Source organism: Notechis scutatus, chromosome 6 (assembly GCF_049901735.1).
Source record: "Notechis scutatus isolate UNSWTSFEM ecotype Mainland chromosome 6, rNotScu1.2, whole genome shotgun sequence".
In the NCBI taxonomy this organism is placed as follows: Eukaryota; Metazoa; Chordata; class Lepidosauria; order Squamata; family Elapidae; genus Notechis; species Notechis scutatus.
The window spans coordinates 37,425,246-37,450,285 of NC_142014.1; the positions used below are offsets into that span (position 1 = coordinate 37,425,246).

Consider the following 25,040-nt stretch of genomic DNA (forward strand, 5'->3'; position numbering starts at 1 on the left):
GGCACAATTATAAATACAAGTATATTAAAATAAGTTCTAATATCACTAGATTGAAAAAGGCAAATTGAAATATTAATTTAAGTGTAAATCATGTTGTAAATGTATTGTCAAGAAAGTCAGGAAATGAAAATTTATACACACACACACACACACACACACACACACACAATCACTGTGTTCAGATAGTGAAAGTTTCTATCTTTTACTACTGTACTATTTCTTTTCCTGCTGATGATCTACCTCTCCATCTTTCTCTCTGTCCCTAGTTGCCCTTCTCTCTCTCTCCATCAGAAAAGGAACAAAGATTTTCTGATATTAGATTTCAAAAAATTAGAATAGACATTCTGTCTGGATAGAGACAGATCTATTGATCTTGTAGTCAAATTAGAATCAGAAGAAACGTACCATTTGTTACTTATATTTGAAGATATATATGCAATATTTATGTTGCCAATCTATCTACACATATACACAATGCTAATGTGAGCTTAATATGTAGATATATTGGATTGTATAATATATAGACATACTGGAATATATACAATCCTCTTATGAAAACATTGTACAATTGTTTTGTGCCCTTATTAAAATTAATAGAAATTACCAGTGCAGACTTTTAAAAAAATATATAGATTTAGGGTCTGTTATCCTTTTTTGCTACTTTACAAGGCTACATGAGCTTTATAAGTTGGATTAAATATCTTAGGCAAGGAGGCAATATTTTTTAGAGTTATTTTAATGTGGCTATTGGGGTGAAATCAGATATAATTATCAATAAACATCATCAACATTTCCTGTGCAAATCCATAACCAGATAGTCATTCCCCAACCTGATAATCCCCATCCAAGAAAATCATCCTTGCTGGAGATGCTGGCAATTATAGCTAAATATATCTAGGGGGCAATAATTTGGTGAAAGCTGATAAATACTGGGCAAGACTAATATAATTGGAAAAATTCTCAAAGTAGACCCTGATGAAAGGAAATATGCTTGGTAAAAAGTTAACAGGTACAGCAATTAGGAACTTCTGATTTGTAAATAAGAATAGAGATTAAAAAGTACACTGCTAAAGTATCATCTAGCTCAGTGGTTCCCAACCTTTTTTTTGCCCCGCACCCCTAAAGAAATTTCACTTGAACCTCGCACCCCCTGAAATTTAAACTTTAGGAACTACTGAACGCGTTAAATATATGGTAGGATTGAATCTTTTCAGCTATGTATGTGATGGCCACTAAATAATGATACTTAACTCTAAAATGAAAACAAAGTTAATCCATTGCATAATAAATAAAAATGCCAACATATAGCCAATATCCTATTATTTACCTGGACTTGTCTCGCACCCCCTGGAATATCGTCTCGCACCCCAGGTTGGGAACCCCTGATCTAGCTATACAAGATATTTCTGTTTAGATATCGCAAATTATGTTGTTTCATGTCATTTACCTCTTGAAATCAGTGAGCAAGCGAAGAATGAAGAGCTGCTGTTTAAGAAACCTTTCACATTAATTTCATGTTACATAATAATCACTACAAATTCAGGATTATCACCAGGATGAAAACAGAACGGGAGAGATCCTTCCTCAGCTTCTAAGTATCCCCCGAAAAGATCAGCCAAGCTGTACCTGTTTGCAGGGTGATATTGCTAGTTTCACCATCAGAGAGAGAAAGTATCCTGAGCGAGTACAAAGTCCCAGCTTCCAAGCCATTGAAGTTGCATTCATAGGACCCATTATCCTTCTGGATGGCCTGGCAATCCCTGGATAAAACCTTGCTGAGGCTGCAGGTTACGCTGAAATTACAGAGGTTGCCCGAACTGTTCCATCTGAGATAAACCGACTGGCTGGAGACCTTCCATTCTGTCTGGTTGATGGTGCATTTGACTGGAGCAGCTAGACCATTCTAGGGAACAATCAAAAACAGCATAGGCCATTTAGAAGTAAAGGCTTTCTTTCTGATTTACCCTTAATTATGAGAACTGGGCAAATTCTAAGGTTGTTTCATTTTCAACACAATCATCCTGAAATATTTTTGAGGGAAGCTATACCTTAATTAATCCAGAAAACCCCACAAAAACTAACATTCAAGCCGTGGAACAGAGCTGTCACTTCTTCTTGGTGTGTGAGAGCATGCATGTGTACACAGGCAGGTGTGAGTAAGTTGTCATACAGAAGCTGTGAAATACAAACGGACATAAGAGTTGTTTGCATCTTCCCAATCGCATCTTCCCAATTTGCGCTGGGTTTTTGCTGCCCGAACAAAAATCTCACTTCTCACTTTAAGGTGCCCGATGCTGCGGACGAGGGGAAGGTGGGCTGGGGGGGGGGGGCCTAGAAGACCTCCAAGGTCCCTTCCAACTCTGTTATTCTGTGGAAGCCGTGGTCTTCGCGAAATCACGATCCAGTCCTCTCAGTCACTAGATTTTGAAAGGTCGTCTTCAGTGCTAAGAGTTTCCAAGAGGGAAAGTTCAGTTCGCCTGTTTAAGTATGCTGATGCGGAGGGCAAAGGCATGGCAAGAGTTAGCGAGAACTGATAGGAGAAGGAAGAGCCGGAATGGGAGGAGGCAAGGGGGATGCGCGCCCTACCTGGCGAGCACCCGCCCGGCCCCTCGCGAGTACCTGTCACCCACCTTGAGAAGGGCCAGCGCAAGAATCCACCAAGAGCCTCCCGCTCCGCATCTCAGCCTTGCCATCCGTTTGGATCTGCAAGGCTGGGGGCGAGGAACCTCCTTTTGCCCCGCCGGCGGCGGCTGGTGGCTTCCCCGGTGCCCGTGGGGTCGAGAGACGCAGCAGCCCACGGCGGCCCTCTAGTGGCCAGTTTGACTCTTGCAGGCTCTCCGGAGGCTCCTGGGAAGTTTCCCGCCGGCGGGCCGAGGACTGGACCCCGCGGCGGATTGTAGGCGCGGCGGGGAAGCTGCCATTCTCACCCAGCCCTCGCCAGGCGCCTCTGCTTCGGGGAGCCGAGTTGCTCTCCCTCGGTCGTCCGCAGGCGGAAAACTCTGCCTCCGCGCCCGCACTTTCCCTTCCCACCCTAGCTCTCCGTTGCTCCCAGAGCCTGGGGCGCTCTCCCTCGCTCTTACCTACCCGTCCTATCACCGCCCCCACTTTCCTCCTCCGCCTTCGCCGCCGCAAGCAATTCCACCCCTCCCTTTTTCCTTCCTTCCTCCTTCCCTCCCTCGTCTGGGACTTCTTTCCCAGGGCTATTTCTGACACTGGATGGAAGGGAGATGATTTCCTTCAGGCGTTTCTCCTCCCCTTGGAATGTCCTATGTAAACCTCTGGGTTTCACAGCCTGGAGTGGAGAAGCTACTTGGCTAAGCGGCGAAACCTTTCAGAACCTTTCAAAAAGAAACAGAAGTTCAGTTGCCATGTTTCAACTTCCAGACTCTTGGTTTCACACTTAACTCGGTTTTAGCCCGGCTTGCCCGAGTCACTTGGCCTCTCCGCTGTCCCAGCCTCTGGCCGTCTCATTTTGAGCACATCCAAAACAACAACAAGCAAGCAAGCAAACAAACAAAAAACCCAATAACTACTTTCACAATTCTGGAGACGCAGCGTTAGGCAAAAGTAAGGTGGAAGTTGATCAGGTGCAAGAAAATGAACCTGCAGTTATGATGATATCGCGATTGTCTTTTAATAAAGGAAACACATGACCAAGCTCTCAAGAGGCCAGAATAATTTCCTAACACAGATCGCAACTCCAAATTATGCGGTGGCAAAGGTGGAAATGAAGTTGAACCCCCAAACAACAGTCTTGGCGAAACTTGGCTGTCAGTATTAAACGCCTTTCAGAGCTAAGATAATAGCCATATTTCCCTAACAAAGCCTTGTAGCTTTTTAAAAAAAAAAAAAAAAAAAGACAGGAATTGCAAATTTCCTTTTTGCTATCTTAGCCGACTAAATCAGTAATCAGCCTAGAGCAGTTACTTTTCTTCCTCACAATCAATATAGCCACTCCCATTTTGAATATCATATCAAGTAGAACCTTATGTTCAGCAATAATCAGTTCTGTGGGGGGGGAAAACATTAACATGGAAAATGACCAGTTTATTTTACTTTTTTCTTCCATTGGCATCTGCATTTAAAGTGACCGTTATGTTGCCCCAAGTATATTTCCACTAGAAATATACATAATTAAAAGCAATAAATGGGCTTGTTCTTGAAAAATGGCATCAACAAATTAACTCTGAAAAAAATACTTTGTAAAAATAAAAAGAGAGAAGGAATCCCTGCAGTATTTCACATTCTAATTTCTACTTTGAACTATTGTCTACCTCCTATTTCAGCTTATAGATAGGGAACTTCCAAGTGCTAGAATGGGGTGCCAAGTGCCAATCTTGGGAAATTCTGTAAGTTGAAGTCCACAACTCTTAAAGTTACCAACGTTGGACACTCAGAAAACTATTCAGAAAACTCTTCTAATTATACAGCATTTATATAATAAATCCTTAAAAAGTTTATTCAAATCTTTTGAAATCACTCCTGTTGTCTTGATATATAACGTTTCCTTCAAACTTACTATTCCTTAATTTCATTTTTACAAAAATTAAAAAACTCTGAGCACATTTTAAATTAATTTACATGAAAGCAAAATCTATTTTCCTGTGAGCTGTCAGCAAATCAAATTTCATAAATTTCATAAATGCCTTGCTTCAATAATTTTCATCATATTGTAACTAATTGCTTATTTTTAAGATACATTCTCCAAGTTTGAGCCATCCTTTTGGGGTTCTTTGCTTGAATTTTCACCACCCAAATACCCTTTGGGCATTAGTGCTGATTCAGTTTGAATTGGAGCCCTGGGATTTGAAGAGGTTAGAATTCCATCTAAATATATAATTTGAGGCAAACTTAAATTAATATTTTAAAACTCAGATTAAAAATTGTCCATAGTTATCCAATTATCTTTTCCATTACTAAGAAAGAATTAAAATGCTTTTGGCTGCTTCATTGTGGAGAAAAATGACATGTAAATAATAGAGAAGATAGAACATTTACATAGCAATAGCACTTAGATTTATATACAGCTTTATAGTGCTTTACAGCCCTCTAAGCAGTTTTTACACAGTCAGCATAATGCCCCCAACAATCTGGGTCCTCATTTTACCTGTCTCAGAAGGATGGAAGGCTGAGTCAACCTTGAGATTCGATCTGCTAAATTGCAGGCAGACAGCTGTCAGCAATACTGCAATTTAGTCAGCAATTAATACTGTCAGCAATACTGCACTCTAACCACTGCGCCACTGAGGCACATTAATCCCAACATGTTTCACTTGGTACTACCAGGGATTCTATCACAATACTATTTTGAAATAGTGAACCTCCTTTCAAGACACTTTTATACTATCCAGCAAACAGCTTTTGTACTGAGCAATGCAAAAGAGGTTTTGCATCAAACCAAATAATTCTGAAAAACTGGATAAAAGTGATAGTAATAGCAATAGAACTTAGACTTCAGAGGTCAGACAAGTGGAGAAAACTGGCAGCTGGAATGACAGTGCGGTTGGGGAGATAAGTTGTAGTGATTGGCAGACTGTGATTATAATGGCAGCAAAACCAGTGGAGCTATGGCCACCACTATTGGCTTCTAACATTTTTTCACCTGGACCAGCTATGAAGACACTTATAAGATCCCAGCCCATTTATTGACAGTAGGTTGGAGGTTGGGTCATTTAAGTATCTGGGAAATTGACAGAGTCCCTAAGATAATCCTGCAACACAGGACATGATATTTTAAGGTTGCACTGGTCATGATAGTGGATAACTTCTGGATGGAGAAGTTTCCCATTTTTGGAAGATGGCCAAGGGTTAAAGGCACTACTTTCAGTAGGGTTCAGTAACACATCAACTTTCTGGAATTATCTCCCAATAGAATGACTTTAAAATAAATTTGTTCAAAATGATTAAATGTTTTCTCCAGTGCCTGTAAGAATTAGATACTCATTCATTTACTGTTTAGAAACTTAAATCTGCCTCAATCATACAGAATTTCAAAATACAGTTTGACCCAAGGGTGCATGCCAGTTTGATTTAAAGGTACATCCTGGATTGGTCATCTGTAAGTCCAGTATTGATAGCTAAGCCAGACTCTCACTTGCCTTGGCAAGAGCATTACAGAAGTACACTATTCTGAGTATAATTAGGGTTGAGGTTGTCTTCATTAAAGAAGAAGTTGGAGCTGTGAGACTAAACATAAACTCCCACCTTGCCACCCCAAGAAATCAGTGAAAGGCACAGTGTTTAATGAAGTAATTAAATCCACTAGTCAGCCATTCAATCTATGCTCACTCCTCCCTGCATTCTCAACATACGGAAACTGTAAAATAGCGTATTGTCTGGAAACCCTCCAGAAACCTCAGAAAACCCTTGAATCTATGAAGTCCCGAAGTCCTGAATTGAAGGGGAGTTGTGTTTTGATCCCCAAATCTATTTCAATGGGATATTTAGCCTAAAATTGCAGGTTGTGAATAATTTGCTGTAAATATAGTTGCTATTCATCATTTATTTGGTCCACTGATTTCCTTCTGGTGCCACAATTGCCCATGTATTTTTGCCATCTGGTTCCTCTTCTTTATCTAGTTATTTATCCATAATAAATATCATTCATGCAGGGTAGTTAATAAGTAATTGAAATATGTAATGTTTACTGGATCATGGGTGTCCCAGCCCAGTGCCTGGAGTCTGTAAAGGTCTGGATTAGGTGAAATGGATTTCAACTCAACTCAATCAAGAGTGGATTTGGGCATTCGGGCCTTCTGGTGACAAGGTTTTCCACCATTGGTCTTTGATGGGGCGACACCGCTCCAGATGGATCCTATGTGTAATATGGGGGTCTTCTTGAAATCAAGGCTCCTGCTAGAACAGCAGTGGCAGCCATAGCCAAGAAACCTCTGCATACTTAGGTTGTGCCTATTGCCGGATTTTCCCTCATATCTGGGGTATTGCAATGCACTTGCATGAGGCTGCCCTTGAGTAACAATTGGAAGCTTCAACTAGTGAATAATGTACAGGTAATAAATGGTGTCAGATATATGATACATATCATTGCTATGTGGAATGCGTTGGTTGCATTGTGCAGTTTAAGGTGCTATTTGTCATCTTTAAAGTCCTTCATGGATTGGAACTGGGCTATCTAAGATTCTTCTTTTCCCAATTGTTTCTATCCATCCATTACAGTGCAGCAGTTTGGGCATCTTATAGGTCCCATTAGCCAAGAGATGTCAGCTGGCGGGGATTAGGAGATGTGTCTTTTCTGTCATAGTCCCTGTCCTGTAGAAAATTCTCCTTTCAGAGATTAGGGTGATCCTGACTCTATTGGACTTTCATGAGGCTGTAAAGCAGGAGTGTCAACACTTGCAGCCCATGGGCCACGCCCACCCCTGGTATAGCAAAGGGGGAAAAGTCGTTAAACATTATGTGATGACAAGATGACATTGCAAATTTGACACACCTGCTGTAAAGGGCTGATTATGTTCCTGGGTCTGGGGTCCTGAATGTGTTAGGGACCCCATTTCTTGGCTGTATTAACCTCTGACAGGTTGAGAATGGCATAGATGAATAGTGAGCAAATATATTTATTTTGCACTTTTTAATTGTTTATACTTTTATGATATATGCCACTCAGAGCCTCTCATTGAATTGGGTAGTGATAGAAATTAATCAATCATTCCTTCTTTATTGTCATAGAATTCTAAAATCTAAAGAAGTACTACTTCCCACAGGAGGACCCACTGGCATATTTGCAAGATATTATATAGCTTTGGAAGCTGGATTCATCCATTTTTTCATGAATCCAGAGGAAATATTTCGAGGGCAGTATTAGGTAGCATTTCCTCCAGAACTGCAGGATGGGTAGGTTTATCTTGGTGGAACCTCATCCTATCTCATCACTCCTGGGATTTCCCTACTCCTTCCCGAAGTGGTCTGTTGTCTTGATTCCCCTGCCCTCCAAAATGCTTCAAGAGTATCAGAAAAAGGCTTTGTTGTTCTGCCAATGCAGTCATTTTTTCCCTACTGAAAGAAAATGAAGTGAGGAAATGAGAATAGAAGGGTGGAACCCTGGCTGGGGTACCATTTTTTCACTCTTCTATTGGCCAGCTGGATGAACCTTCTTCCCATTTCCTTTTCTACCAAAGTCTGGAGAACATTCCCACAGTGGCAGGAAGTACAAGGTTAGTGAGGTGAAATCAGTGGCTGAGAGTAAGTGTCCATAGTGATTCTTCATTAGTAACAATGCAGTCTGAAATGCACTTATTCATGATTATTGCACTTATTCACGAATATTCAGAAATTCTATACAATTCCATTCAATTTGCTTCTGAGGCAGTGTTTTGGAGGCAGTGTGAATGAAATTGTATTATCAGGTTTCTTCCAGAAGAAGAACATTATAAAAGTTAGAATTACAGTAGCTTTATGTAGCTGAGATAGTTGTCTAATGATTTGCAACTTCCAGGCTGCTCTTTAATCCCACTTTTAAAAATACAATTTTCATTCCATTGATAATCGAGTTTAAAGATAAAATATAATAAAAAATTAATATAGCCATGGTTACACTTTTAGCAATCTTTTTAATTCTAAAAGTATCATTATTCTTTCTCTTTGTCAATGGAAACACAATTCTGTAGTTAAAGATGAAGATCCATCTTACAAACCATCTCTTAACTGATGTGAAAATGTCCAATACCTTTGCTGGTCTATCATTAATGCTTTTATGGCAAGAGGGGAATTAGAGATGGAATTAGAAAGATTTGAAGCATGAAGAAGATCCATAGCCTTTCCACTCTATGAACAGCCATCTAGACTGAGAGCAAAGCAAATAGCTGGAACAGATTCTTATTCCACTCACTCCTTCACCCATTGATGTCTTTGATCTCAACATAGAAGCCTAAAAGATCTTGGAATGTGCTAATTCTTTCATAATAGCTGTCCTTTCCTTTGTCCTACTTGGATTGAGTATTCTAGAAATTTGAGATATACATTACTTCCATATACTGATTTTGTATTTAACTGATCTATCAAGCAGTCCTCAAGTTCACTTTTTGACCACTTATTTACTTTCATTTGGTTAGTTCAGTCTTATAGTATTAAATCAACTGATGCAACTTTGTGCACATTCTTGGCCTACAAAAAGGCCAGATGAGAGTAAGTGATTATAGGAATGGTATTCAGAAAAAATAAAGAAACAGAAAACAAGTCAGAGACAGCAGTGTGAAGTTTGAAATGACTTTGAAGAATTAAACATTACCCCCACTCCATATTTTAAAATGTACATAGGAACATGAGATAACTTCTTAAGAGAGGAGAGTTCTGCCAGTTCTGAAAGCAGCAGTGGTATGCTTTTTCCTCAAGATACCTTTATTGGATCAAGTCTATCTGGACAATTTTTTTTCCATCTCTAAACTTCCCTTAAAAAAAGAAGGTCACACTTTACCTGGTATAAGTAGCTTATGTGGATTCTTTCTTGTTGGCATTCAGGCCAGGCTATAGCACTGAAATGACTTTGGTTGTGCTTGTTAGTGACCTATGGTGAGCTTGGGATGGGGGTTGTGCATCTATTTTGGCTCTCCTTGAACTTCTGGCTGATGAAGATGGGAGTGGAAGGGCAGCCTCTTCTGAGTTTTGATGTGTTGATGTGAGAGAGATTGTTAAGTCCTAAGTCCCTCCCTCCCCCATTGTGGTTCTACCTTCTCCTTTTTAATATCTACAGTATGTGAAGCTGCTGGACAAAATCATCTCTTGGTATGGGGGGTAATATACCGATATACATAAATATACGGATTATACCCAATTGTACATCTTTGCCCCCCAGTTGTCCAGGTGAAGCTGTTATAAACTGTAGTGAGATCCAGTGGAAAGTGGAAAAATGCCTGGATATATTCTCAGGATCAGGCCCCATTCTGCTCTTTTAGAGAGTTGTTGATAGTTGGGTGGCATACAGGTTTAATTCATCATTATCACCACCACCTAAATTTTCCTGGATTTTTAAATATAATTACCAATTTCTATCTCTCTCTTTAACAAGGAGGAAATGGGCATGATTAATTTTTCTCATAATTTGAAACAGCAAGATTTGTAACCCAAAGTTGCTCTAAAGCAAATATTTTTTTAAAATTCAAAGTAAGTACCGTTGTAAGTGGGTTGTCTTGAATCAGGTATAACAATAGCATGTTCCAAAGAGGGGAGAGGGCAACCAATGAATCTCTGGGCCATGATGTTATCCTTTTGGAGAGCTGTCTTATCTGCCACTGTGCAATTGGCAAACCATACACAGATGTGGTAAGTTAAAATACTCTCTAAAGTGCAGCAGTAGAAAGTTACCAGCAATTTTTCATTCATTTGTTGTTTCCTGAGAAGTCTCAGATAGTATAATCTCTGCTGGGCCCTTTTGACCAGGGCTGCAATGTGAGCACCCCAGGTCAGGTCCTTTTTTATGATAACATCAAGAAACTGGCCACTTGCTCCACTCGGTCTCCATTGATAAGCAAGGGCTGGATGTCTGATCTATTCCTTCTATAGTCCACTATAAGCTCCTTGGTCTTATTGGTGTTAAGGACCAAGTTATTGTCCACACGACAAAAGCAACCGGTCCACCTCATCTCGATAGGCAGACTCATCCCCCCCCCCGGAGGAGCATTATTACCTTTCTAGGGCTATCAGTGATGGCTATAAGGAAAATAAGGATAAAGCCCACAATATAAGGATAAAGCCCATAATATTTGTGCACTTATTTATTAATTTATCAGTTACACAACTGCCAAATGATTCTGTCAGCTTACAACTAAAAACCCACTTACTAAAAGAAGAATACAAGACAAATTACAGAGAACCGAGCCAAACTATTTTTCCTCAGATTTCCTAAAACAGCCAAGGGTGTCCCAGTTTCTGCAGAGGGAGAGAGGCTACATAGAAGCAATCTAGTTTAAGACAGCTACTCATCTATTTCAGACCTCAAAGAGGATCTTAGCTAAACCATTCACTAAATCTCATGGAGACCCCAATTTCTCTCTGATTCACAGCCAGGATCAGCAGTTATTGACTGATCCAGCAGACTCTGTCCCACTTTCAACCAAGCTGCAAAGCAATTAGAAAGTGATCTGACCACAGCAACAGAAATATCCTTAAAGACCAGATCATATGTCAAGTATACTGAGACAAAACCAACAGTTCTAATGTGTGGCCTCCAGGTTGCATCACATTTTTGATGATCTGGGACAGTTCCATGACCATTAACTCCTGAGATGTCTTTGATTCAATATTTCTGGGTTGCAGATCGAAATCCTCAAAAACTATAAACCTTGGGTCTAAATTACCAGCCCAGCAATGAAATCCAGCAGCTCAGGCAGGGATGATGTTGAACAGCAGGGATGTATAATAGAATCTGTTTCCTAGAGGCCAACTTCAATCAGAGAGTCCAGTTATCTATGGGGCAAGAGCCTCTGGAAACTCCTAACAACTTGTGGATGATAACATTGTATTGTAATCAAGTAACATGTACATCAACATCAGTTATCAGACTCAATGAGCTATTTATTCACAATCAGAACAATATTCTGGATTATGCCCTTATTGTTTATTTTTTTATTTCAAGATATAGTTAAGGAAAGGAAAGCTTTTCCAGTGAATAAATTATCTTACCTCTTTTGTAGTGCTAGAGAAATGATAGGTAGTTGTAGGAATCCAGTTTTTTTCTGTTACTTCAAATAAATTCTGGTTAAATTTATAGTTGCTTTCTGTAACATTTCTGTTGGAAATCATTGTATTGCTACCGCCAAGAAAACTCTGTGGACTATGGGTTATAGGATTAAAGGGAAGGGATGGGTTTTTAGTGCTCTGAGGCAATGGTTCAGCATCTTGGAAATCTAGGAGGAATAAACGTATATAAAATCAGGGCTCAACATACATAGAAATAGTTTGACATATTAATCACATCTTAACTGTTAACATGAATAGTGTTAAATGGGTTGCAGTTTTAAAATAATAGCTGATTGCATAGTCTTTTCACTGAGAAAATGCTGTTTGAATATAATTATATTTAGAGCTGAGTTGATAAAATGATATCCACATTGCTCTTTGTTAGATTTCTAAAGGAATCCACAATGGCCTTTTCTCTAGGTACATTTATGATTATTACTAACTTTAGTATGCAATGTATTTAACAGCTCAGTCATATTTTGACAATCCAAAGCAAAATTTCCGCAGTCTACGTGTAGTAGGAAGAACCTGGCTTAATCATGAAATATAATAAACTAATCAGCAAGGTCTAAGAACTATCCTGAATCACACTGCACTGTAGAACCAGTTCCAATTTAATGGCAACTTTTAGAAGTGGCCCAAAGAAAGTGCAAATTCAAATCTTGCCTTGGGTGCTAAACTGAATGAGACATGAAACTGAGCATAGTAATATGAGGTTTAAAAATGAACTTTCAGAATTTAAACTATGTTTTTTCCATTCCCAGATTGTCTGGTTTGTGTAAAAATAATTGTGACACTGGTATACTTTGGTGTGATATTTAATTCACGTAATTCAGCAACGCACATTTCTTAAATAATACATTCTTATTGCATTTAATATACTGAAGTTTTGTCCTGATTTATTCAACACTTATTTCCATATAACAAAGTGCGCCAAAGAACATCTTATATGCAGCTATTTTTGCTTCTTTCAAGAAACCCTCCATCCTTAACACAGATTTAACACTATATACAGGTACTTCTTCTGACCAGCATTTGCATATGTTAACATTTCCCCATCAATTTCTTATTTTTAATTAAAAAAAATCTATCACACACATTTAGAACTATTAATTTTTCACTATTTTTCACTCATCTTTAGTAATTCACTTTATTTCCTTGTGAGCTACCACAACCCTTGATATTTGAGACATTAAAGATTAGACATTTTTTATGCATCCTTTGATGGATCATGAAAGGAATCTAAAATTTGCAACAACTCCTTTGAGTTCTCTGCCAACAACAAAGTAATATCTGCATAAAAAAGACCCCAGCTACCAGGAGTGGGATTCAAATTTTTTAACAACCGGTTCTGTGAGTGTGGCTTAGTTGGTGGGCATGGCTTGGTGGTCATTGGCTGGGTGTGGCCAACTCAATATCACTCACATCGAGGCACGTGTCTCCTCGCCTGGCCTCTCATGACTGTGGGGATGCTGCAACAATTGTAAGTGTGAAAAATGGTCATAAGTCACTTTGTTCAGTGCCATTGTAACTTTGAATGGTCATTCCACACAAGCAAAGTACCAGCAAAGGAGGGGGAAAAACTCCAGAGACGTTCCTGAGACAGGAAGTCTAGTCCTGCCTAGAATGTAATAAGGGTTAACGGAGGGGCAGTTTCTGTAAGCAACTCCATAATATTTCCTTCCTGCCTTCCTTACAGGATTAGGCCAGTAATTTCTTCTAACAACTGGTTCTCCGAACTGCTTAGAATGTTAATAACCGGTTCTAGCGAATAGATGCGAACTGGTAGAATCCCACCCCTGCCAGCTACTCATGCATATTCGTGTCCCCAACTACCTCCCTTGCCATAACAAACCATCCTATGGGGTGGTATTCTACCGGTTCGCACTGGTTCTATAGAACCGGTTGTTAACATCATTGGTAGTTCTTAGAACTGGTAAAAGAACTGGATGGCCCCGCCCCTCTCCGCCACTCCTACGGGCCAAAACCTGGTTTTTTTTACTGCGCATGCGTGACATTTTTCGCACATGCATGGCAATCCTTGCCTTATTCTCCCCCACCCACCCCACCCCTACTTATAGCGCATGTGTACTACCTACAAAAGTTTTCCCGCCCAGCGCCATCGCTCACAATAGCAGCAGCAGCAGCAGCCAGCCGTCGCTGCCTGCCTTCTGCCGCCCTGCTGGGGCAAGCCGCAAGCCCCAGTCACCACCGCAGCTAACCGTCCTCGCCTGGCCGGCCTGCCTCCCAGGCCCTGCCTGCCTGCCTTGCCTGCCATTAAAGAAGATGCAAGACCCAGCCACTAGCTGTCCTCGCCCGCCCGGACTGCCTACCCCGGCCTCCGAAGACATGGATCGGTAAGTACGACCCAGTCACCTACCTGCCGCTGCCAGCCCCAGTTGAGTGCCAACTCCCGGGATGCGCACCGCCCTCGCTGATGCTCCCTGCCTCACCCGCCGCCATCTTCCCTCACCTGTGGCCCTCCATTGTTGTTGCCTTGCCTTCCCACCACGGATTGGTGAGTGAGGAGGCAAAGCAGCAAGCCCCGCCAGTTGCCTACCTTCTCCTGCTGCTGCCGCCACTGCTACCAGCCTGGTCGAGTGGCGATTTCTGGGCCAGCCGTCCTGGGTGCAGCAAGCTTGAAGACTGAGGAGGACCCTGGCATAGCTGGCTAGCCAAGTTGCCTGCCTCATTTTTGGTAAGTTGCTTTTTTTATTTATGTATTTATGTATTTTTTTTAGTATCTGTTTTTGTTTTTATTAATCATAAAAACAACACAGATACTAAATAAATAAATAAATAAATAAATAAATATTATTTTACTATTCATTTTGATGTTCCTTTCTCCTTTGTTTTTTCCTATTGAGAAAAAGCAAATCAGAAACAAATATCTATATATAGCATCAATGTCACATAAATGGAAACAAAATGTTACATTGCTGTTATATATAAATACTTGTTTCTGATTTGCTTTTTCCCAATAGGAAAAAACAAAGGAGAAAGAAACATCAAGATGAATAGTAAAATAATTTTTATTTATGTATTTATTTATTTAGTATCTGTTTTGTTTTTATGATTAATAAAAACAAAAACAGATACTAAAAAAATAAATACATAAATAAAAAAGCAACTTACCAAAAATGAGGCAGGCAACTTCTTGTTACATTGTTGTCATACATTATCTGTTTCTGCTTAAATCAATATATAGCAACAATGTAACAAAAACCTGCAAGCATGCATGCATGCATGCATGCATACATAAATGGAATTTTTTTAAATAAAAGTTTTTTATTTTTTTTAAACAAACAAAACAAATATAAAACATAAACCATCTTCAGTTACATACAGTGTATCAGTTGGTACAAATCACTTGTACTCAGTCTCTGCAGTCTTTGCCTTCCAATTTGCATTAATCCTTCTATCATAAATCCACTATATATATTTATATTATTACTATTATTAATTATTTACTAGACTTTAATATTTTATGCAAGCAAATCGCCATTTTACTTAATCTACTTTATAATGTTCATTTCATCATCACCAATCTATTCTATAACAATGTATCTTTACTTAACCTGACCTCTGTAATTCTATTATACTTATATTATAAAGGAATATAAAATATTTCATAAATGAAAAAGCAAAGCAAATATCAATAAGTACAGCAGTGTAACAGAAACATTATTTAAATTTCTTTGTATTGGCTTATTTCTAATTTTGTTAATTATATCAGCATATTTATAATTATCAACCTTCTGTATTTAATTCATACATAGCAATGATCATTCTCCACCTAATTTCTACCTCTTATCTCTATCCATTTCTGCACATTGTAATTTTTAAATTTCATTTTCATCTATGGGGATCTCTTCATTTTTCTACTGTTGTGCAGACATAATTCTAACTGCTGTTAATACATGTAACATTAAATATGTATTGTACTCCCTTTATTTATGTGGGTGCCAACAAAAATATTTCTGGTTTTAAAATTTAAATCTATATGTTGCTTTACCATTTTTTCTAACCTTGACACTACATCCTCTTGAATAGCTATACTAGAGGAAGCCCAATACTGAATTCATATATTCCAGTTTTTTAAACTGAGGAATAAATTTCAGAATTGCCTATCAATTCCATTCTTAATCTAACTTCTTAGATAATTTTGTACTATTATCTTTTTTTTTTGTACTATATATATCTGCATAAGGCTGTAAAAAGCTTCAGTACATTTTTAAGCTGCATTCTAAAAAGGTTAGGTCTGCTATAGAGAGAGAGCATTCCATTAGGGACTGTTGGTCCAGGTAAGTAGTCTTGGCTAGGAAAGATTTTTGTGCCACTACTGGCACAAAATAACAAACTCCCTTGGTTTGTTAATAGTATTTCCATTTTAAGCGTTTCTTTTTCAGTTAATGAATTGTAATTATGAAAATATCAGCCATTCTTTTATATACACAGTGCAACATCTTTTTTATAGACTTTTTAATAGTCATTTTCAAATCTACTTTGAGTTCCACGTAGCTCCCCATAGCTCCCCCTAGCTCCCTGTAGCTGCCTGAGCCTTGCCTTGCCCTCCCCATAGCTCCTTGTAGCTGCCCGAGCCTCGCCTTACCCTCTCCAGGGTTCCCCTGGCCTTGGAAACTGGCAAAAAGCTAAGCAACTGGCTACTAAGTGGTCATTAAGCGAGGACCACTTAAATTTGGTTTGCTAGTCACATGGCCAACTGCCCGGGCCTCGCCCTGCCCTCCCCAGGGTTCCTCAGGCCTTGGAAACTGGCAAAAAACACTTGCTAAGCAACTGGCCACTAAGTGAGGACTTGGCCATTAAGCAAGGACCACTTAAATTTGGTTTGCCAGTCACATGGCCATCTGCCTGGGCCTCTCCAGTCACATGACCACCTAGCCACACCCATTCAGCAAGCCACTCCCACCCCAGTCACATGACCACCAAGCCACACCCACAAATTAGGTCATGCCCACAGAACCGGTTGTTAAGAAATTTGAATCCCACCCCTGCCATGATAACCATATGCATTTCTATTACATTTATCCATAATTACAATAGCCAACAGTGCATCATTTGCTTAATACTTCTCCTAACAATGAATTAAGGATTCCATTTATTCTTTTACATGTTTTACTTCTGTCACATATTTATTTTATATTCAGCAACTAATCTTTATCTCCATTTCTAATAAAATGTTCTATGAGTCAAGTGTTTCACTGTCACTTATTTTTCTGTGATCTGCTGAAGATCAAAAATCTGCTCTGTCTGCCATAACGTTGCTTTGCATTTCCCAAGTTTTGTTCATTGTTATCTCTTGTGGGTTTTTTTGTTCAGAATTCTACCAAATCCTTTTTTTATCCATTCAGTTTTAGTATTCAGTCTTCCAAGGGGGGGATTTTTGTAGAGGGGGATGATACCAGCATTCTTCCAATTATTTGGCATGTATGCAGTCCTCACACCTTTTAAAAGAGGCATACAATCACAGGTAAATCATATCCTTGTTTTAATATGTTGTCAGTTGCACCATCTTCACCAGGGGTGTCAAACTTGTGGCCTGGGTTGGATGCATCATGTGCTGGCCATGCCCATTCCTGGTTTAGCGAAGGGAAAAAAACTCACGATACGTCATGTGATGATGTTGTATGTTCGGGTCTTTTCCCATGTAAGATTGAGAGCATTTTGGCAATGTTTCGACGAGGTCCCACTCGCCATCTTCAGGCTGGGGCCTTCAGTTTCTTGCTTGTGTGAGCAAAGCGTGATCAGAGCTGCCATCTCCCTATATATACTGGTGGGCAGGTTGGCTGTGTTGTCATTTCTTGATTGGTTGATGGAGTTGAATCAATACATACATACACATTTGTTGGATGGTAAAATTTATAGCATTGTCTCAATTCTTGCCTGACAATAATCAGCATCATTTCCCATGAACATTTCTAAAATATTCCTGCCCACATTCTCTAACTTGAGTTTCACCTCACCATTTTATTTCTTTTATTTTAAGTTCCATTTATTCTGCTGGAAATTTGTTACATTTCCATCAAAATTGATCACATTTCTTCTGTGTTTTTTAATTTTAGTTATCTTTGTATTTTTAGCTTACATAATTCACAAATATCATGTTCTTCATTATACATATTATACAATATCTTTCTGTCATCCTTATGTTTTGCAGCAATCTCTTTTTTACCTGTAGGTCTTTTACATCATTCAAGTATCATTTTTCATATCTTCAAATCAAATCGAATTTCAAATATGTTCCAAATGTTACCTTAACTCTATGGCCTTCTATAGTGTTCTGTAACATGCAGTTTTCACATATTTCCCTTTTTCCACTGAGAAATTAAGCTAACCTCCTTTTCATATAGGACTTACATTTTCTCTCTGTGCATCAATTCTACTCTCATCCTTGTTTCCTTCATTTCTTTCCTTATCTTCCTTGTTTATCTTTTCCCAAGATCCTCTCTTAATGATCAAAAATGGTATATCCCGCATTCACTAGTTCTCTGACTTCTCTATTAGGATTCCCATCCAGACTGTTTCCATACTGATTCACTTTTGGGTTTCCAAATGGCCCAATCATTTGTTCTGTATTCTCTTGTTCTCTCATAGTTACAGAATAATTCCTCTTTCCCTACCTCCACTTCCAATTGCATGAATTCAGAATATCCCATAGTTTTCTGCAAAACTAATTGCTGATTCTTTCATTATTGCAATCAATTGTAACATGATATGCAGCTGTCACCAACATATGAATTCTTACGTTTATATGTAGACACAATAGACTACACTTATTCACTATTTTTGAAATTTTTAGTCCTTATTTTCAGAAATGTACACCTTCACTTTCTTATGTACTATTTAATTCTTCTGTAGAAGATCAGACTATCTTCATTCATACCTATTTCATCCTTCCCCTTTCTCTTGGTTTCATAGAACCATATCTCTTTTAATTACTTAAAATAAATTTTAATAAAACAAAGTAAATCAATTTTATTTATGATTTCATGCTTTTTATCATTTATTCCTTTTACATTTCAAGATGCAATCTTTCATATGCCATAGTGATCACTACAGTCCATGAGATACTAATCTGTGCTGCAAATCACCACTTTTCTTAATGCTAGGATTGATAAAATAGAGATTACCTTACAAGAAAATTGTCCATATTCCATGAAATTCAAATAAACATAGTATATTGACAAACAATCAAGATGCCCAAAATAGTATAATGATTTTATTGTGTCTTACTCAAAAATAGGAAAAGTCATTTCAGTATGGTTATTGATATCATATTTCCCAGATAGAACAACCAATTGATTCAAAATGCATATAGTGAATTAGTTAATGGCTATCATGGCTATTCTTATTTCTCCCCAACTTTCTCTGCTATTCATCAGGCTATACATGCATATTTTTTTTTGCTCTGGGAATATAACCCTGTGAGTTTCTACTTTAGCCTTTTACAATTTAAAGTATTATATCCAGCTCATTTTCAACTGACTGGGATTTCTGGGCATCGTAGTCCTAGCACATCTGAAGTGTACCATGTTTAGGGAAATCATAACAGGTGATATGTAAATAACTTGTTGGAAAAATGTCTATGGAGATTCTCAATTATCCAGGTCATGGTTGGACCAAATATGTTTTTCAAAATGCAACTGGACTTTCTTGGGTATTTTTTTTCTTTGAAAATGTTTACTTCCCATCCAAGAAGCTTCTTCAGTTTTTCTTCATCCAAGAAAATCCGGGTGCCTTTTGAAAAGTACCTTAAAGTACCTTTAGGACAATTGTTGGAAAACAAGTTACTTTTTACTGTAGTAGACTAACATGTTCTCTCAGACTTGTCAAAATATAAGTTTGGCAGGCTTACCCAAGGTATGAAGTTCATCCTATCTTACTAGATAAAGTAACCTATAATGAGCAGATATGACATATGAAGATACTCAAGGTGAATGAATATTTTAGTGAAAATGGCAAAGGATAAGTTCATACTGTGTAGGAGAAGATCATCATAAAGCATACTTGTATTTTAGCAAGACAATCACATGCATGTACATAAAAGTGATTGATGATATCGTGCTGGATGATGGGACCCTTCGATACTTTGAAAAAAATGACTTTCAAAATATCAATAACATTTATGATGTACAAGTTTAAAGCTATCTTGCTACTGATGCCATGCAGGAAAGAAAAAAATGCTGTAATAGAAAGGATATTGCAAGGATAGTATTGGATACAATGCAATCAATAACCAAATAATACGAATTAGACTTAGTGAAAAATTCTTTTATATATTGATTGTTTATGTTCCAGTCATTAATGCAGAAGAAGAGGAGTTGATGAGCATTATGATCAACTTCAATCTGATATTGCTACAACATGTAAACAAGAAGTGCAGCTTGTGATTGGAAACTGGAATTCCAAAATTGGAAATAACACAGAAGAAAACACAATCAGATTCTATGACTAAAGAAATTACAATGAAGTGGGAAAACAATTTATTAATTTCTGCCAAAGACAAGAAACAGAAGACAGCAGATTGAATGTCGGAATAAACAGTGGAACTTTCCAAGAAAGAAGCCAAAGACAAGAAAGAAAAGATCTCAGGAAGGAACTTAACAAATAATTTCAGAGAGCTGTTAGAAGTGACAAGTAGTAGTATTGCAATGACTTCTGTAAAGACATCAATGATAGAAACAGACCTGGAAATACAAGGAGTCTCCCAACAGATATCTGAACTCAAAAGGAAAACCCAACCATGAACGGGTATGCCACCACTGAGGTGATAACTGATTCATAGAAATCCAGAGTTCCCACTTGAAACACAAATAGCTCAAATTATGAGATTTTGGGCATACAATGAAAAAAACCTAGCTTTCTTGAAAAATCCATAATATTGTGAAAGATGAAAGAGAAAAGGAAGGTAACAAGCAACAAGGTGAATGAACTAGCTCAGTTATGGTGGCAATATAAACCATGAAAAGAACTTATTTTTTTTTTTACTGTGTTGTAGTTAAGTATTGACACGGACTTGATGGCATATAATCATCAATCAGATTAATTTAGATATTTGTCAGAAAGTATTAACTTTGTGACAGTTACATAAATTGTCTGGATGTTTTTTGATTCAGCCATCCAAAATCTCATCAATATCATCGCATCATCATTCTCTAAAAGCCGGCTTGTCATCTTTCGAAATCCATCTATTTTTAATCTTTAACTTAAGTAGATGAAAGTATGAAAACCATGATCCACTATTATGGCACATGACAGGAAACCATCCCAGAAACTAATAGTATCATTTTGGCAAGCAGATGATTTCTGCTATAGCAGAAACAGGCTACATTTGGGGTGATAATCACAATCTGGTTGGTTGTCCCATAGATGCGTTTTCAAAAGGCAACTGGACTTTGTTTTTCCTTGAAGACATTTTGCTTCTTACCCAAGAAGCTTTAAAGAAGCACCTTTGGGACAACCATGGCCTGGATGACTGAGAATTTCCATAGTCAATCTGATTGGTCAAGAATTATAATATTATTATAATTATAATATAATAAACTGTTTACAGGTTGCTGTCAACAAATGTTTGCTGTTTAACAAGTAAATGGTGGATATGAATGACAAATGTCTGACAATGGATTATAGTTTAAAGAGTTTATCTTTCAGAGATGACAGAATTTAGTACAGAAATCAATTATTACAATTCATTTTTCTTCCTCCTCATTCATTGTAAAATAATGTAATATTTTTTATGTTGGAAAAGTAATGTTCACTCTGTGAAATTTTAAGGCCCCACTATTTGAATGGCTGAATGTTGGTTACAACTGCATTTTTTTCAACTTCCTCTAAGAGAAAATACCATACTTCTTATAGCACTCTGGAATCTGTTTTGTCAGAAACACCTGACTCCTAAAAACAGAGTTTCAAGCACAACAAAACTTTGTTTTGTTGCCACAATACTAGGCTGCTTACTACATATAACAATTTTAGCTTGAAGATTCCCTTTAAAAATGTAATTAGTGGGTTATAAGGAGCCAGTGTTTCCAAATATGATCACTTGGCATATAATTATGAAGGTTTAGAATGCCAACCTATGATTTCTGCTCTTTTAAAAGAAGCAGTCGGTGAATGTTCATCCTGAAATAAACTTCTTTGAAAAATATTGTCAGGCATGTTTAATGTTTCCAATAAAACAAAACTTCCATTTTATTCAAGATATGTATTCTTGTGAAGTCCTTTTCAGTGACAAATGTTCCCTGTTGAAAATTTCTTGCATATTACTCAGCCTAGCATATAGTTCAAATGTTTTGAGAGTTGTTTTTTCCCCATATCAGCACTCTTAACTATTTCACATTGTGGTGAGGGGAAGGCACCAGCATCCTGTAGCAGGTTGTAAACATATTTGGAGTCCACAGTTTGTTTTCTATTACTCACAAGTCAGATTCCTACCTCTCTGTCTACATGGGATTTTGCTACACATGAATTTTTCTGCTTTGTTCATGAATATATTTGAGGTTCAACTTCTAATCTTTCATTCTTTGTAGTACTGTAGAAAAATATATATTGCTGTGGCATGATAGTTCCTTCAAACATTCAACTGACTTCAGATTTAAAAAAAATATGGACAAAACAGTGTAAAATCTAAAATAAAGGTTAAAAAAAGGAATTCCTATGAGTTTTGTTCCACTAGTCATAGCCAACTTTATGGGGCGGTGCTGGTCTCTAGGCCATTGAGCCAGTGCTGTCTGAAGATGTTTCTGTAGTCATGTGGCCAGGCTGCAGCACAGGGTGTATGGAGAAACATGGAGCGCTATTACCTTCCCACTGAAGTGGACCTATTTATCTACTTGCATTTACATGATTTCAAACTGCTAGGTTGGTAGGAGCTTAGGCAAGTGGGAACTCATTCCATGACACGGTGGTAAGGCTTGAACTACCAAAGCATAGACCTTCTGTGGTGTCTTTTTAACAACTGACTTACCACACCTGTTTAAAATCTTACTAGACAAATTAGATAACTAGTTTAACAACCACTTCAATACAAAAACAAAGAGTTGCTTCAATACTGAGATGGCAATATATAAATTTAATAAATAAACAAATGAACATAAAAGGACAGCAAATTTCTGGCCACATGGCTGTTGTACTCCATGGGTCTCTGAGAATGGTGGCTCTTAGCAATGGAAGATTGCCTGGTCTGGCCTTCTTAATAAATAAGAATAAACTGAGTTACTCATGATGATAAATGCATCATGTAAAAGACAATGGGTCTTTTATGTTGATTAGGTAAATAAATTAAATATTTTATACATTCTCATAAATGTAATGTTTCCTTCTGTTCCCAAACTACTGATACACTTTGAAAAGTCTGGTCTAAAATTATGTCTTTTAAAATCCATATCTCAGCTTGATTCGAGAAATTTTTTACTCAGGTTTCAATCTTTCAAAGAGCAATATAGCTACATTTCCTTACCTAAAGGCCAAATTTTCATCTATTACATTTGAATATTTGTTTGATTATTTTATTGTGAACTTTGATTGGATTTATTAAAATCAGTTAAAAACAGAAGATAGATACAAGAAATGAAAAAGAGCAGAAGAAATTCATAAAATGGGAGTTATGGCTAAACTCTAAAATCATAACTAATTTTATTAGCTATGGAAAAAGAGTGATAGAACCTATCTTCTAAAGTTTCATGTTGCCAAACTACTTTCAAAATTGTGTGTTCCAAATTAGATTTGAAATCTGCACAAGGAACTATTCATATGGCTTAAAAGTAAACTTCAAATATAGTAAAAGTGACTTGCTAACTTATTGTTTTAGGCTAGGGCCTTTCTTTTCTGCTGACTGAATGCTACTCTGAAGGCAAGATTAGAGAAAACCAGCACCAATATTATTCTTACATTAATATAATGATTATATAATGTAATTATATAGAAATATTATTTGTACTAATAATGTACTACTATAGTATATTAAAGTTAGGAAAAAGTCTGAATGCACAAAGAATACCAAATGCAATTATGCTCATTTATTTCAACTGCTGAATGGAACTCACTGAATCAAGAGAGGAATAATTGGGAGAAATTTTGTTGCTGTCTTATTGCCAGTTCTTCTTAACTCATATCAGTCATTTTGTTCATATGCTATTTTTTTCTTATCCTCTGTTTTGTCTGGTTAAGTTTGCAGACCAAACAAAAGGAGGATATAACGTATATGTAAAATTGCTCATGTCAAGCTTAATGTCTAAAACTTTCTTCTCATAGGAGTCAAAGAAGTTTTCAAGTTATAGAAATAATTATTAATGTCAGTCGGCTGCTGGTCAAACCTCTTAAAATACAAAGATATATTTTAATATCATTAATTTTTAAAAATTAAAAATTGATTATATTTTCAGTACTTCCACTTTCTGACATATCTACAGTCCTAATTCAAACACCTAGCACTTGTAAGGAAGAAATTTCAAATAAATGTGTAAAGTAACATTTCCTAAGAAACTGTAATAATAGTTGTATTTCAATATTTTGGTGATATCAATAAATATACAGTGTAAGCAAATGCATATGAACTTGGTAAATTCAGTGAAATTTATTCCAAGAAATAAAATTTATTCTCAATGAAATCTATTCCAAGAAATAAGGCTTTTATCTTATCCTATCAGCAAATATCACTGAACTTCCACTAAAATCCACAAAAATTCAAAGGAACTTATTTATGAGTAAATGTGTTGTAAACAGTAAATATAAATGGTTAAACAGAAGATACAATAACTAATTATATTCCCATTTCCAAATGGAACAATTCATCAAGATGGTTTTAGGCTCTGTTTGGAAAAGATGGTCTCAAAGATAGACAAGCCTGTCTGGGTTTTATAGGTTAACACTCATGTTTTGTATTTTACTTGGAAATTTATTGGCAGGCAATCCAGTACCTACGGAAATAATGGCACCCAGCCATAGGAACTCTAACTACCCCACCAGGAAGTGGGCAGCCACATTCTATACCAACTGTAGTTTCCAACTGGTCTTTAGTTGTACCCAAAAAAGTTGAACAGTAGCCCAAGGTGATGAAGGCAGAGGTAACTTTTGCTAAGGCCACCCACTCAGAAAGAAGCAGTAACTGAAGCTGGGCGGAGCAATCCCAGATCAAGCAGGAACTGTGAATCCAGGAGAAACCATGCTCTTTCAGGGAATGTGTAACCCTGTCTAGAGCCAACATACAGGTGAAACTTGAAAAATTAGAATATCGTGCAAAAGTTCATTTATTTCAGTAATGCAACTTAAAAGGTGAAACTGATATATGAGATAGACTCAATACATGCAAAGCAAGAAAATTCAAGCCG

At 37.5% G+C, this 25,040-nt stretch overlaps 1 protein-coding gene across 2 annotated transcripts in view; it reads right to left on the reverse strand.

Moving 5' to 3' along the window:
* PTPRB (protein tyrosine phosphatase receptor type B) overlaps positions 1-25,040 on the reverse strand; it is a 77,698-nt gene that overhangs the window by 47,030 nt on the left and 5,628 nt on the right. The window contains exons 3-4 of one of the 2 annotated variants that reach the window (XM_026667725.2): positions 11,635-11,858; positions 1,627-1,903 (exon numbers count right to left, since the gene is read on the reverse strand). In XM_026667725.2, coding sequence (XP_026523510.2) covers positions 1,627-1,903; positions 11,635-11,858 — 501 coding nt within the window. Of the gene's footprint in view, positions 1-1,626; positions 1,904-2,630; positions 3,051-11,634; positions 11,859-25,040 lie in introns of those variants that run through there. The other variant, XM_026667726.2, reaches the window with a different exon arrangement.